Source organism: Euprymna scolopes, chromosome 11, assembly GCF_053919585.1.
Source record: "Euprymna scolopes isolate OS-2025 chromosome 11, ASM5391958v1, whole genome shotgun sequence".
NCBI classification, from domain to species: Eukaryota; Metazoa; Mollusca; class Cephalopoda; order Sepiida; family Sepiolidae; genus Euprymna; species Euprymna scolopes.
In genome coordinates, this window is record NC_136492.1 from 2,815,001 (window position 1) to 2,830,670 (window position 15,670).

The 15,670-nt window shown below is 31.7% G+C and overlaps 1 protein-coding gene across 4 annotated transcripts in view; it reads right to left on the reverse strand.

Moving 5' to 3' along the window:
- Positions 1-3,487: 3,487 nt before the first annotated feature.
- The window catches only part of LOC145287726 (tubulin delta chain-like), a 127,442-nt gene continuing 115,259 nt past the window's right edge, over positions 3,488-15,670 (reverse strand). For 2 of the 4 annotated variants that reach the window (XM_080135484.1, XM_080135481.1), the window contains exon 11: positions 5,357-5,571. In XM_080135484.1, coding sequence (XP_079991610.1) covers positions 5,506-5,571 — 66 coding nt within the window. In that variant the 3' untranslated portion in view covers positions 5,357-5,505. Of the gene's footprint in view, positions 3,643-5,356; positions 5,572-15,670 lie in introns of those variants that run through there. The other 2 variants (XM_080135482.1, XM_080135483.1) reach the window with 2 other exon arrangements.

Below are 15,670 nucleotides of genomic sequence, written 5' to 3' on the forward strand. Positions count from 1 at the left end.
TGAAAATGTATGACTTTTCTGTATTTCTTGTCTGTTTTCTCCATTTTTTTTTTTTAATTACTTTTCTTTAATTCTTTTTCAACAAAGATATTTATTTATTTATTGTTAAAGTTGAATTAAATTGAAATTCAAAAGAACAAAATTTAAATGACCTTTCAATCATAAAACTTAGTTTGTATGAAAAAAAAATGTGAACAATTTTTTTAATCATTAAAATCCATTGTTTTTTTTTTATTTTCTGCAATAAATTGAAGATGTTTATATTTGTTATTGTTTTATTTTTATCAAAACTATTCCGTTCAAATTTGTAGCAGTTTTTTTTAATCTTTCATTTATCATTTTATTTGAAATTTCGTTTATTTAGAATTGCACAAAAAAAAATCTTTATTGATTAAAGTGAAATCAGTAGCATAACAAGGTTGATCTTGCAAGTTTGAATTATTGTCCTTATCTGCCTCTCCTTTTTTTTTTGTTTTTTCCTCAAGCTGGCAATGCGAGACAGCCCGTCTTGCTTATTCATATTTAATTTTCTTAGTTAAAAAATCTACTTGATCAATTTATATGAGTTTTGGAATATGACATCTTTGTATTGTGATGGGTATGTACACTATAAAGATTTTTTTTTTTTTTAATTAGATTAAATTCTAAATATTAACCAAACATTCTTGAGACAAATATTAAATGAAAAACAAATTTGAATATTCAGTGATTATGCACTTATGTTATCGTTTTTTTTTTTTTTTTTTTTTTTTTTTAAGACGTAACTCAGCGACTGCTACGCTGTCACCAATACACTGACGTCAACAGCCAGAGTAAGCTGAGCGTCGCATAGCATTACAAGAAATGGAAAACTTACCTTAACTTTTAAGTTTTATTACCGATAAAGGAAAATGGTATAACATTTTTTTTTTATGGAAAAATAATTTTAAACATTTGTCAGTTCAATAAAAGGTTCACTGATAAGTAAGTCCAAAACAATACTTTCAAAGATTTTTTTTTTTTTTTTTATTACAAGAAAAATAGAAACAAAACTGTTTTTTTGAGGCGAGGGGGGGGGGTCTTTTGTTTTTTGTTTTTTTTTATAGAAAAACGTAAAGTTGAAACTTTTTTTTCGTTTTTTTTTTTTTTTACAAAAAAAGCGAAACCAAACGGGGGGGGGGTTATTTTAGAAAAACGTGAAAAGTGAAACATTTTTTTTTTTTTTTTAAATTTATTATAATATACTGTTTTATTAAGGGAGGGAGGGTTTCTGCATTTCGGTTTGGTACACTCACCAAGAAACCCTCCTTTTCGGTATGGTCGTATCCACCGAAGACTCAGACCGGTGTGATTAGTTGGCCTACGTTATGTTTTTAGCGATTGAATACTGCCTCGTCTATTTCCACCATATGGCCTGGGCCCCCTATCTGCCGGGGATTTCTGAGAAAATATTCTCCACAGATGTCTCTCAGGAAATTTTTCCAATCGGCGATGGTGTGTGATGACCTTAAACCGCATTCGCGTTGGAGATCTTTTTTCGTGGCTCGCTGGTAGGCCCATAGGTAATTGATTTTGATAATTGTTGCTATTGTAAGCCTGGACTTGGCGAAAAATGTGCCAGTCCTCAGTGAATTATATGTTCGGCAATTGCTAGCCTGACACCTCCAGGCATAGCCATCGCTGACTTTGGCTCTTCTCATAAGCTGACAACTGTTCCGCATGACGAACACGTTTTCGACCTTGCCAGTATTTTTTTTTTTTTTTTTTTTTTTTTTTTTTTTTGGCAAAAAATCTAGTACTCCAGCTGGGGTTTTTAGTTTTTAGTTGGTCACATAAAGATGTGAAATTCATATTTTTTTTTTTTTTTTTTTACACTTTTGTTTTTCTTCCTGCCCTGAATTTAATAACTTGCGTGTCTTTTCCGTAAATGTAGGAACTGGTGTGTTTTTCTTTTTTTTTTTACTTTTTTTTCTTTTCTTCCTTTTCTAAATTGTCATCTGCTGCTTTGAATTTGCAACGTGCACCACGCTGAAAAAACATTGCGCCTCATTTTCAATGGCTCAGCTTTGTTACGGCGACGCTCAGCTTACTCTGGATGTTGACGTCAGTGTTCTGGTGATAGCCAAGCAGTCGCTGAGTTACGTCTGGATCACTCTCTGCACTAGTACCAAACTAAAATAATACAATCCCATAAATTGTGGATTTGGTAAAGAAAAGGAGCTTCTATGACTTTTTTTGGAACCAGATACACGGGTTCAATGCCAAAGCAAAAAACTGAGTTTTATAATGTAATAAATATGAAATTGAAAATGTGTGAGGACAACTCTTAACCTATACACTCGAACTGAGATCAAAACCAAAACCTAAAGACAGTGAGTCAAGTACGATAACCATCTTTAAAAAGTGTTTTCAAGCCTACTTATTCTTAACATAATGAACCTCTCATGTGAACGATTTACGCATGCAAATTCATGAAACAGTTAACAGATAAAAATCCAATGATCCCCCCAACCCACCCACCTACCAAATGTTTTAATTTTGACCCCCCCCCCCTAGCAGCCTTTTATTCCGGATGAAAATCGATAGTTTTCTACATGTCAGAATACCCTATATATCAAATTTTAAGTCTGTAGATCAAAAATCATTCAAGTTTCCTGTTAATACAGAAATTTGTTTTTATTAGAAACTTAACACAAGAACTTTGTGTATCTTTGTTGAGTGGATTCTGTTTTCTTTCATTTTTCTATTAACAGCCTGACGTTGCTTAGTTGTGATATTTTAATTTCTGCAGATTACGTATTTATTTCTATTGATTATTATATTGTACCTAATATATAGTAGTGAGATCAAAACTAAAAAATATGATTTGGGTGCCATCAGCTAGAATTGAAACCAAAACATACAACTCTCCACTCTCATTCCTTAATCTCTGAGCCATGCATATATATATATATATATATATATATATATATATATATATATATATAAAAAGAAAATGTCCGGCAAAACTCGAGGGGCCTCTTTCACCAACAAGCTCATCAGGAGTTAATCGTTGGATATGCAAAAAAAAAAAAAAAATATATATATATAAATATATATATATAAATAAAAATATCACGTAAGAGCGGAGGCTTAAAGGGGTGTGCATGTAAATTTTATTGAGTGAGGAAAAAAAAAAAAGACGGGTGAGAATACGAATAAAATAAAATATTTCCAATTACGTAAATATTTTATGTACAAAGGGGAGAGTTAAAATGATGAGTTTGTTGGCAAAAGGGGCCCCTTGGGTTTTGCCGGCTATTTTCTTTAAAGCAATTTATAAGTTCAGTACTGAGATATATATATATTTTTTTATTTTTTATTTATTTATTTATTTTTTATTTTTTGAATGGTTCACGGGTTTATATACATAGTAGCAGACATACCTGCCGTCGCTTGGTATTAAACATAACATCAAATTTTGTCAAATGCTTTCCATGGTTGTCTTCAAGTCTAACGTAAACAAGTTCTTGATGTGCCGTTCCACTTGTTAACAAATTTACCGAATTTCCTTTACTAACGATTACTATATTGTCCAATCTCTACTGTACACTCTTTAACCTTTATCCTCGAGTGGCCTCTTGGGCTTGATAAGTGGTGATGCCTATGTAGAAAAAAAAATTCCTTAAAAAAAAACAAAACAAAAAAAAAACAAAACAAAAAAAAAAAACGTAAAGAAACTGAGACATGTGAATGCAGATAATTATTTTGTTCTAAACAGTTCATTTCTTGTAAGTAAAAAAAAAAAGAAAAAAAAAGACTCGAGTTAAGATTGAAACCAAAACGTAAAGACAGTAAGTAAAGTACGATAACCATTAGACCAATTTGCTACCAGTTTTTAAAAAGTATTTTCAAACCTTGTGAAACAGTTGACAGAGATAAAAATCTGATGACCTACCATGTATCAATTTTGGTCCCTTAGCAGTCTCATTTTCTGGATGAAAGCCAATTAAAAAAGTTTTCCACATGTCTGAATACCCTATATACTAAATTTCAAGTCTGTAGATGAAAAGTTTGTTGCATATATAAGCTGAGAAGTGTCCTCACGCACATTTTCACTGTTATAGACTACATGGCTAGACAAATCACTGTGTAGAACATAGAGTTTGATCCTGCTGAGAAAGACATGGAAATCATCAAAAGCCGTCACTACAATACAACAATGCTTACGGCATATCAACCTATAACGACAATACGAAGATTAGCAAAACATAAATGAACATTCACCCTATGTGGGTTGAGCTGGTTTCCTCAAAAGGATAAAGTTTCAAAAGTTCTAGTCGCATGTGTATCTTGATCAGGGTATATGATGACGTCCTTAACATAAAGCGTCCGAGTTTCAATTCCAGTTTTAGCAGTTCCTTTTACTCAAATTGCAATTTTTGTTGGAATGAAAAAGTTGATAAATGCAAGTTTTTCATTTATGTTTGTGAACGAAGTTTTAATGTTTGTGATTTTAATAAATTCTTATTAAAAATTGAAAAAAAAAAATCTTCAAAATAAAAGGAAAATTGTCAAAAAGAAAATCTTAAAAGAAACATGAAAAAAAAAAAAATTTTTTTTCAAATCTTCCCCCTAAAAAAATCTTTAAAAAAAAAAAATCTTCATAAAATCTTAAAAAAAAAAAAAATCTTCATAAAATCTTAAAAAAAAAAAAAATCTTCATAAAATCTTAAAAAAAAAAAATCTTCATAAAATCTTCAAAAAAAAAAATCTTAAAAAAATCTTAAAAAATAAAAATCTTCAAAAAAAATCTTCAAGATAAAAATAAAAATCAAGAAAAAAATCGTAAAAATAAAAATCAAGAAAAAAAATCGTAAAAAGAAATCCTTAAAATAAAAAATAAAAATCAAGAAAAATCTTCAAAAAAAATCTTCAAGAAAAAAATCTTCAAAATAAAAATCAAGAAAAAAATCGTAAAAAAAGTAAAAAAAAAAATCGTAAAAAAAAAAAAATCAAGAAAAAAATCGTAAAAAAAAAAAAAAAAAAAAAAAAAGTTTTGTGCACTTGATGTGACAAATACAAAGTTAAAAAATTAATTTTGAACGATGATTCGTTTGATTTTTGAATTCAAGTGACCTGAAATCAGTGCAACAGTTATTGATTTTATTTGGACTCTTTTCATCTTAAGTGTCATTTTTCACATATCGGTCGATGTAACCTTCGACCTTCTTCAGGTGAATCTTGTTAAACGTGTGAATTTGCACAGAATTTCGAATGAATCCCCTTTTTTATCTACAAGGGTTACATGCTCTTGTTCTGTCAGCCAAATAGAAAAACTCCCAAGTTCGACAGAAAGATTTCCAAATTCGACAAGATACACCTGAAGAAGGCTGGAGGTTACATCGACTGAAACGTGAAAATAACAGTCCAGATGAAAACGGTAATCTGGAGAATCACAAATAATATCAAAAATTCAGAACAAGTAGAAAAATATACGAGTTTGAAATTTCAAGTTTTCTTACCTTGCGGATCACATCAGGTTATTCAGTCGATTTGTTGATAATTCTCAATAATTGTCTTCGTAGTTTCGAAAGCTTCTTCGAAATCATTCTGAAGAAGAAAGGAAATATTGAATTACTTTAAATCCATTAATTTATCTATAAAAGTGAAAATGTGTGTGTGTGAGGACAATTCTCAACCTATCTACTCAACGAATTTTTGATCTACAGACTTGAAATTTGGTATATCGGATATTCAGGCATGTGGAAAACTTTTTAATCGGTTTTCATCTGGAAAAAAGGCTGCTAAGGGGTCAAAATTGAAAAATTGGTACATGGGGGGGGGTCATCGGATTTTTATGTATCTGTTAACTGTTTCATGAATGCGCATGCACGGCTGTGAAACATGACAGATTCTTTAAGAATAAGTAGGTTTGAAAACACTTTTTAAAGATCATGGAAACCTGGTCTAATGGTTATCGTACTTGACTCACTGTCTTTAGATTTTTTTTTTATTTACAAGAAATGAACTGTTTAGAAAAAACAATACTCGCATGCACATCTCCGTTTCTGTGTGAATTAAAATAATATTTATGCATATTTTACAGCTAGGCAATGCTGGGTAGCCTGCTAGTTTTAAATAAAAAAAAAATGTCTCAGTTTCTTTCCATTTTTTTTATTCATTTTTTTTCATTTTCTTTTTTTATTCATTTTTTTTTCATTTTCTTTTTTTATTTTTTTTCATTTTTTTTTTTCATTCATTTTTTTTCATTTTTTATTCATTTTTTTTCATTTTCTTTTTATTCATTTTCTTTTTATTCATTTTTTTTCATTTTTTTTATTCATTTTTTTTTCATTTTTTTTATTCATTTTTTTTTCATTTTTTTTATTCATTCATTTTTTTTATTCATTTTTTTTTCATTTTTTTCATTTTTTTTCATTTTTTTTTTTTTCATTCATTTTTTTTCATTTTTTTATTCATTTTTTTTCATTTTCTTTTTATTCATTTTTTTCATTTTCTTTTTATTCATTTTCTTTTTATTCATTTTTTTCATTTTCTTTTTATTCATTTTCCTTTTATTCTTTTTATTCATTTTTTTTAATTCATTCTTTTTATTCATTTTTTTTCATTTTTTATTCATTCTTTTCTTTTTATTCATTTTTTTATTCATTCTTTTCGTTTTATTCATTTTTTTATTATTCATTCTTTTTTTATTCATTTTTTATTCTTTTTATTCATTTTTTTTTTTTTTAAAGAAATTTAACGTTTAATACCTGCAGTATTTCTGTTTCTAATAAATAAGAAATCTGCATTAAAATATAATTTTTATGCATATTTTATGACCGAGCAAACCCGGGCAGCCTGCTAGTGTAATATAAACTTGCGGTGATACATATAAATGCCTTTTCTTTTAAGATGAGTAAAAATAGTCGTCTGTCTTCAATTCAGCACAAGCAGGGAAACCTGACATTGCCCAGGATTGAATGAGAATCACAGAATGTTCCACACTTCCAATACTTTTATTGTCATCGAAATCAGTTTATATCAAATCGATTGATTTCCTGCTCTAGTTGGGGACCCATCGTGGTGCACTGGGAAGAAGCTTCACATCCCACAGTAGCTTAGTCTACAGCACATTGTAGTTTACATTGCACTGTAGAGAACCTACTGTTGATTTTATAAAATTATTTTTATATAATGGTTTGAATAAAAGTTTAAAATGCAAAAGTCAAGTATCATGGTTTAATTGTGCTCTAAACAGAAACATTCATATCAAAGAATTTGCTGTTAATGTTATATGTGGAGCCCTTCTCCTTGTGCGGTGATAAAACTTCTCAAATCCACTTGTGATGTTAGGCTGTATAAGGGTGGTTAACCTAGGTCAAAATCGGACTACTCTTTCTTTAATCGGATATTTTTATTATAGATTTTCAATACTTATTGGATGCATTCCGATACAAAACCTAAGAACACTGCCAGACATATACAGTACATTTGTGTGAAATTTAAAAAAATCAGCCCAGCCATTTCAAAATCCATTAGAAATGAACACACAAATAGACAAATACTACTAGCAGGCCACATGGCATTGCCCAGTCGTAAAATACGCATAAATATTATATTTATTTCATGCAGATTTATAATTATTATAAAGCCAATTCTCTTTTGATTATTATTCAATATAAAGTAATGATTTCAAAAGTTATAAAAAAAATATGACTTGGGTATCATCGATTAAAATTGAAACCAGAACATTTAGCACTCCAGCGTCGTTACCATCTAAGCTACCAATAGATGGACACGAAAGACTAAAAATTAATCAACTTTGATCTTTGAAAGTTTAATTTTGCACATGCACAAAAGTAACAGCAGGACTGTTTTATTCAACTTATCCTGCCATGGTCAACTTTTTTGTTTTTAATTTTGATTTTGTTAGCAGCAAATTTTGAAAGTTAACAAAAACAAATCAAAAGTGTGCTACAGGTCTAAATACCCTATATATCAAATTTTAACTCTGTAGACCAAATATTCAAAGAGGAGTTTGGTAGAGACTTTTCGCGCACGCACTGACAAAGTCACTCATATATATATATATATATATATATATATATATATATATATATATATGAAACTACTGTCAGTAATTTTCCCCACTCCTTATCTGTGCCTAAATCAAAATGTAGATTCCACGAACAAAGCTTCTTTTTTAGAAGTGCACGCCTGTGGAACTCTCTTCCGTTTCCTGTTTCCCACCTCACTACAACTTGGATGTCTTCAAGTCCAACATAAACAAATTCCGCCCCCTTAAGTAAAACACTCTATCAAATCTCCAATACTAACGATTACTCTGATACTATCCCATTGATTATTGTACATGCAATAACTCTTATCCCTGAGTGGCTTCCGGGCCTTGATAAGTGGTGATCTCCATGTAAAAAAATATAAAAAAATATATATATAGTTATACTGTATGATTTAATCTCTCTCGAACAAACAGTATGGATTTAGGAAATGTCATTCTACTGCAGATATTTTAACAGTCATCCATGAACGTATATAGCATGCACTGGGTAAGTCGGGCGAAGCCAGGGCTGTAGACCTTGAAAGCTTTTGACAAAGTCTGACATGAAGGGTTGCTAATGAAAATTAAACCATACGGCATAACTGGACGTATACTAAATATAATTAGATCCTTCTTAGACAATAGAACCATCCAAGTTGTCATTGATAGACGTACATCCAAGCAGCATAATATTAATGCGGAAGTTCCTTAGGGGTAGATCGTTGGACCACTATTATTCTTGATATTCATAAACGACTTCCCTGATAATATTGTGTCCGAGATGGGTATATTTGCTGATGAAACAACACTCTATAACATGCACAAGGGGAGAACAGATGTACATAAATCTAAGACAATGAAAGAATCGTAAGAAAATGACCTCCAGGCAATAGTGGAATGAGGACGCAAATGGATGGTGACATTTAATGCTAGTAAGACTAAGCTGCTTTCCTTTAACAATTACAAAACACCTCTCCAACCACTTATATCCATGACAAATAACACCCTACCTGAGAATTCTTCTTCAAACTCTTTGGCTTAACATTCACAGGCAATATGAACTTGGAACAAAAACATTAAAGACGTTGCAAAGGCTACTGCAAAGAAGGTGGGTTCCCTCTATCGAGCTCGAAGAATACTCACACCTGAGAGTATCCTGTACCTCTACAAAGCCATCATTCACCCATGCATGGAGTATTGTTGCCACATCTGGGCTGGTGCATCTACCACTAGTCTCTTCCTCTTAGATAGGGTCCAAAAAAAATCAAAAGTTGTCAATCTAATCAATCCCACTTTATCAACTAAGCTCCAGCCCCTGTCCCATCGCCACAATGTTGCATCACTGTGCCTGTTTTACAAATATTTTAATGAATGTGCTCTGATGAAATCGTTGCACTTGTACCTCCACGATGTACATATCTCTTAGCAACAAAATCTTACCCACTTAGCAACAAAATCTCACCCCTTCACTGTTGAGGTATCTCAATGGCAGAAAGCTTTCTACTCTAATAGTTTCTTCCCTCGAACAGCTAGACTTTGGAATTCCCTTCCTGCTACCTGCTTCCCTGGCTGTACTGATATGCAGAAGTTTAAATGTAATGTAAACCAACATCTTGTTAATCTTTCTTAGCCATGGTTCTAATTAGCAGCCCCTTACGTTCAAGTGGCGATATGACTTGTTTGGGGTGAATGAGAATTAAAAAAATAAAATGAGAAAAAGAAAACTACTCCACCTTTCCCTCATTAACTAAACTTGTTTTACAGAAGGGAACCATAGATTCGGGTTACTACTTATCAAGGCCGAAAGGACATTCAAGACCAAGTGTCAATGGTTTGTGTCAGATGGACAAATACCTTAAGAATAGCAGACCCTGGTTGGATCTAAGCTGAAATTGATTGCTTGATAGGGAACAAGAACTTGTTAATATTAGACTTGAAAAAAAAACATGATTTAGTCAGTTGAGAAGCAGCCTTGCGGTATCACATTCGATGGATGAGTACTTCTTGGAAAGAAACTCTGCTCATGCAAATTCTCTTTGGTTTTAAGTTTTTCACCAAAAAAGAAAGGAAAATTATTGATAGTGGTTGTAGCTAGATGAGTTTTCGCTGTGAATGTTTTACTGGGAATCTAAAGATTTAGAGCTCAGTTGAGCACTTATCATGCATGTAAATAATGATAGAGTGTAAAAAAGCTGCCTACGCATATTTAGAAGCAGCAGCAGCCACATGACACATATGCAAATGACCAAGCCAGTGCGCAATTTGATGTCACCGTGAAGGAAGAGGAAAAAAAAGGCCCCACGTGGTGAGAGATAGACATGTGACCACGTGGTGAGCGACGTAGAAGCGCATGTCGGTGCGAGAGGAATACCATGAATAAATGCCTTTCTTTTCAACTGAAAAAGCAGAGTCGAATTTCTTTCCTTTTTTTGTTCCTTGGTGACTGTCTCTGCATGCAACGTCAGGTCCGAGACTGTTAAAATGTAACTACCACGTTACAAGTAGTGTTGGAACAATTAATCAGAATCAGAATTTGAAAAATATATTACTATTTCCGATGCCAAAAACAATTCTTTTAATTGTCGATTCTTATTTGATTTTGTTTAAAACAAAATCTTCCACTGCTGGTAGTAATGATTTCATACTTTATCACAGTAGGAAAGAATGCTCTAAGTGTGACCCGATGGGGTACGAAGCAAGGATGGAAAACCTTGCTGGTGGGTCAAGAGACAGCCAATCTCTTGGATGGTCCTTTTGGCACGAATTCAGGAGATTTCACATTGTTTAATCTAACAGAATGATGATGATGATGATGATGATGATGAAGAAAAGAGTAGCTGTGTTCTTAACAAGTGGTCAACTAAACCCCCCCCCCACAAGATAGATAGTTGAAAGGTTCAAGTAGACAATATAACTATATATTTCCCAAGCAGTGAGAATTTTGCACTTATGTTTTAATTGAGGGACTTCCAGAGAATCGAGGCAAGTGATAGCCGTCAGATGGTCAGTTAAGTTGTAATCGACCATGAAGGCCCTTGGGAAAAGCATTCCACGAGGTTGATAAATGAAAGACAAAAGAAAAAAATGACTGGTTCTCATAAATTGGATTTTAAGGAATATGACATCTGATAGTGAAGCCATAAAAGTCGCCAATCCACGGGGCGTGGATATTTATTGCTTTTACCGAAATAATTCAGTCTTGTCATAGCCGCTGATGAATTCAAATAAGGAAAGGAGGAGGGGGGGGTCGTTAAAACCGAAAACCTTTTTTCTCTTTGATAATTTTAAAAGTCATTTTTTTTATTTATTTATTTTTTTTTTTTCTGCGTCAAGGCGTTCAGAGGTCGGTGAAAAATACTTCGTCCTCCCCCACCTTTGGAAAGCGGAACATTACTGGACCTAGCAAAGAGATGGCTTCTGATTGGCTGATGGCCATTTGGGACCTGTATTGAGAAGACGGAGTTACAGCTGACTGATTCTAATATAACGAAAAGCAAAGACATCTTAACGACACACAGTGCCACACATCTTCAGCAACCCCCCCCCCTCCCCCATTGCAACCCGGTTGAGATGCACCTATGTTTTCTTTTCTAAGTTGATCTTTTTCTCAAGTGTAAACCGACGAAAGCAGACGCAGAACTTTGTTAGCGAATTAATGCTGTAGCCCCTAGAATTTGTACAAGTGACTTGTGTACATAATTTTTGTAAAATTTAATGCAATAATTATTTTATGTTATAAAAATAGTTAATCTTTGACTTCTTTTGTTTCTTCGGAAAACGCTGTTGCTTGGAAGTGCAGTATATTTTCAGGTCAGCCTTGTTAACAGCATAGAAGCTGGACCAAGATTGGAGACAAGTAAGCGAACCACGGCGATGGGGAAAAATCCTACCACTGGACGAAATAAAAGTGATACCCTGGGGATAGGAGTCAGTTGCACCCTTCTTTCAAGCCTGTGCATCTGTTCCGGGCCCGTAGATGTTACATACGCGGCAACAACAAATTTAAAAAGAAAAAATTGGAACGATGAAAAAAAGCCTTTAATGAAATTATGATTTTCAAAGTTTGAGCGTGATGTAAATTCCAGGATAAGGTATTATGAAAACAAGAAAATCAACCCTAAAATAGACTGGTTTAACAAAAAAAGTAAAGAATTAATAAGACAATCACAATATAACATGAGCACCTGAATCCTTAAGGAATTACGTGAGCTGGCAGACCTCGAAATATCAAACGTCAAACCTTGCAAGAATTGAAGGAAAAACATCAGGAACGAAATCAGGGAGTTAAATCGCAATCCAGAGATTCTGCAATTTGTCATATATATACACATACAGTATAATATATATATATATATACACACATACATTATATAATATACATGTATATAAAGACACATTATATAATATATATATCTAAACACACGTACATTATATAATGTATATAAACACACACACATAATATGTATGTATAAACAAACACACATTATATAATATGTATGTATATAAACATACATACATTATAATATATATATATATATATATATATATATATATATGTATATATACACACATACATTATCTATATATCTATTAAAGTGAAAGTCTGTCTATCTGTGTGTGTGTGTGTGTGTCTGCCTGTGTACATTTCCCTACACAATAACTCTGTCAATTTTCAGCCTACAGACTCGAAATTTGATATACATGGTATGGAGATTGGGAAAAATCTTTGTAATCCGTTTTCGGACAGAAATTTGGCTTTTAAGGGGTCAAAGTTCAACGATTTTACCTTTGAAATCTCTACCAAACTCCTCCGGCAATTTTGGGTTTAAAGACTTGAGATTTTAGATATAGGTACCTTGGACATGGATCTAACTTAATAACTTAATTTGAGCCCAAAACAATAAATGTTAAGGGGTCATAATAGGGGTTAAAGTTTAAAAAAATTTGACCTCTGCGGTCTCTACCAAATTACTCAGACAATTTCTGATCTAAACATTTGAAATTTTACATAAAGAGTATTCAGAGATAGGACAAGCTTTTTAATCGGTTTGGGTTGCAAATTTGAGCTTTCAATATATAAATGTATGTATGTATGTATGTTTGCATGTCTACCTGAAACTTTAGACAGAGGCGACGGATTTTCACAAGATCAGTATCGTCTTCAGACAACAAACACCGAAAAATTGGCTAAAAACATTAATTTCTTCACCCTCAACTGGGCACTTTTCTACAGGGAGGGGTCGCTTTTTTCACCAATATTTTCGAATGTCATCCCCTCTTTTCGATTGTCAAACCTTAATTTAAACCTAGGTCACTTCCGGTTTGGTGGTGGTTGTAACAGCAAAGAGGTCACGTTTTTTTCACATTCTTTTCTTCTTTTGCGATACGGGTTCAAGCCTGCCTTCCTACTACCACTTTTTTTTTTTGGCTCAAGACACACCTCCAAACACCCGGACAACGCTGGGCACCCATGCTAGTATAATTATATATATATATATATATATATATATATATATATATATATATATACACTCACACACATACATTATATAATATATATGTATATATACACTCACACATACATACATTATATAATATATATGTATATATAAACACACATACATTATATAATATATATGTATATATAAACACACATACATTATATAATATATATGTATATATAAACACACATACATTATATAATATATATGTATATATAAACACACATACATTATATAATATATATGTATATATAAACACACATATATTATATCATATATATAAACACACACACATAAAAATTATATATATATATGTATATATGCACACACATTATATAATACTAGCAGAAATACCCGTCGTTGACTGGGTTCAAAAACAGCCTACAGAAAATGGACTGTGATTGATGAAAGTATGATAGGTTATGAAAAGGAGGGGCTTGTAAAGAGATAGGTTTTGATACTCAAAAATTTTACCCTAAGCAAAATATGATTAAAGTAAAGATAATTTTTACGAAAACATATTTTTTATATCAACTTTGTTTCCATTCATAGTCAAGAGTGACTAACAAAATGATGTTTCCTTACAAAGAGAAAATGTTATATATATATATATATAATATAAATATACAAGAAAGAAATGTTACTATAGTGAATAAAAGTTACTTTTATGGTAGAAAAGTTCAATGTTTTGTATTTTTAAGTAGTTTGTAAAAAAAAAATTTTTTTTTTAATTCACAAACCGGTTTTAAAAAAATTCAAATGGCAGCGACTTTGAAATGGAGAGCTCCATTTTCAATTTGAAGGAGGGGCACCTGAGCATTCTGTGTTAACAATTTAAGAGAGTTCCGTCAACGTAAGGAATATTTATAAACATATTTTAATGTTTTCCGTTATTTTGTGCATGAGGAATATTCAATTATGGCATGTGTAGTTTATATAAAAATTAATTTAAGTAGTTATTGCCTCAAATTTCGGTTCGCTGAAATTATTTAAAGTAAAGAGCATTAAAAACTATTTCAAAACAAAAAAAAAACATGAACTGAACTTTTATTGACTATGGTAACATTTATTTCTTGTATAGTTATTTTTTCGGGTAGTCGTTTGTTGGCTTTTCTGCTAAACACTCTTACTAAATAATATCAAAAAACAAAGAAACAAAAACAGTTTTGAAAAATAATGAAACTTTACTTACTTTAGTAAAATAATCCGAAACAGCAAAATAGGATATTAAAAAAGTAAACATGTAATTACTTTAGTTTTTTAAAGCAAAGAATCGATATAAATATGAATAAGAAGAAAATGGTGCCCTTTTCAAGCAGAACAGCTTCATTTCAGTTTTACAGTATTGAGCGGTGTAGTATTGCGCTGTCGGATTCAGGGTTGTACTATTGTAATGTAAAGAACAAAGAAAGGGTTGTAATCAATTGAATTCCTTCTAGTACACTGATAAAAATAAAAGCTTAAACAGATATATAAATAAAAATAAAAAGGTTATATAAATGTTTTTAAAAAGACACGTAATCACAATAATAAGTAACGTTCTTATTTTTTATTATTTATCTATTTTCGAAAGAGTGCCACGTGCAAGTGGAGAAGGAAAAAAACAGAGTTATGCAAAATTTGTGTCAAGAATCATCTAAAGTTCCAACTTTTTTTTTTGGGGGGGGGGGCTTTCACTTTAATAAGAATGTGAATTTATGAGGTGAATCTATTCGACACAATATGATTAAACTTAAAAAAATAAATAAAAGCTAACGTGAATTAAGATTAAAGTTAAGGTGTTATTGTGAATCCTCACCCCTTTTAAAAAACCTTGTTAAACTTTGTGGCATATTTCCATTCTATGGAGGTCAGGCGCAAATGAACACCCAATAATTTTATTACACCATATTCCTTCAAACTGAAACATAATTATCTAAGTATACTTATGCAAATACATATGAAAAGTCTTTGTTAAAGTTTGTGCCATATTTCCATGGAGTACAGGCACGAACGCAGACCTCACAATTTTATTATACCATCCCCATTTAAGTTGAAACATACTTATCAAAGTATTCTTATGTACATCTATATCAAAAACACTTGTAAACGTTTTTTTTTTCATTTATATTTCCATACTTTGGGGGCCAGGCGCGAACGCAGACCC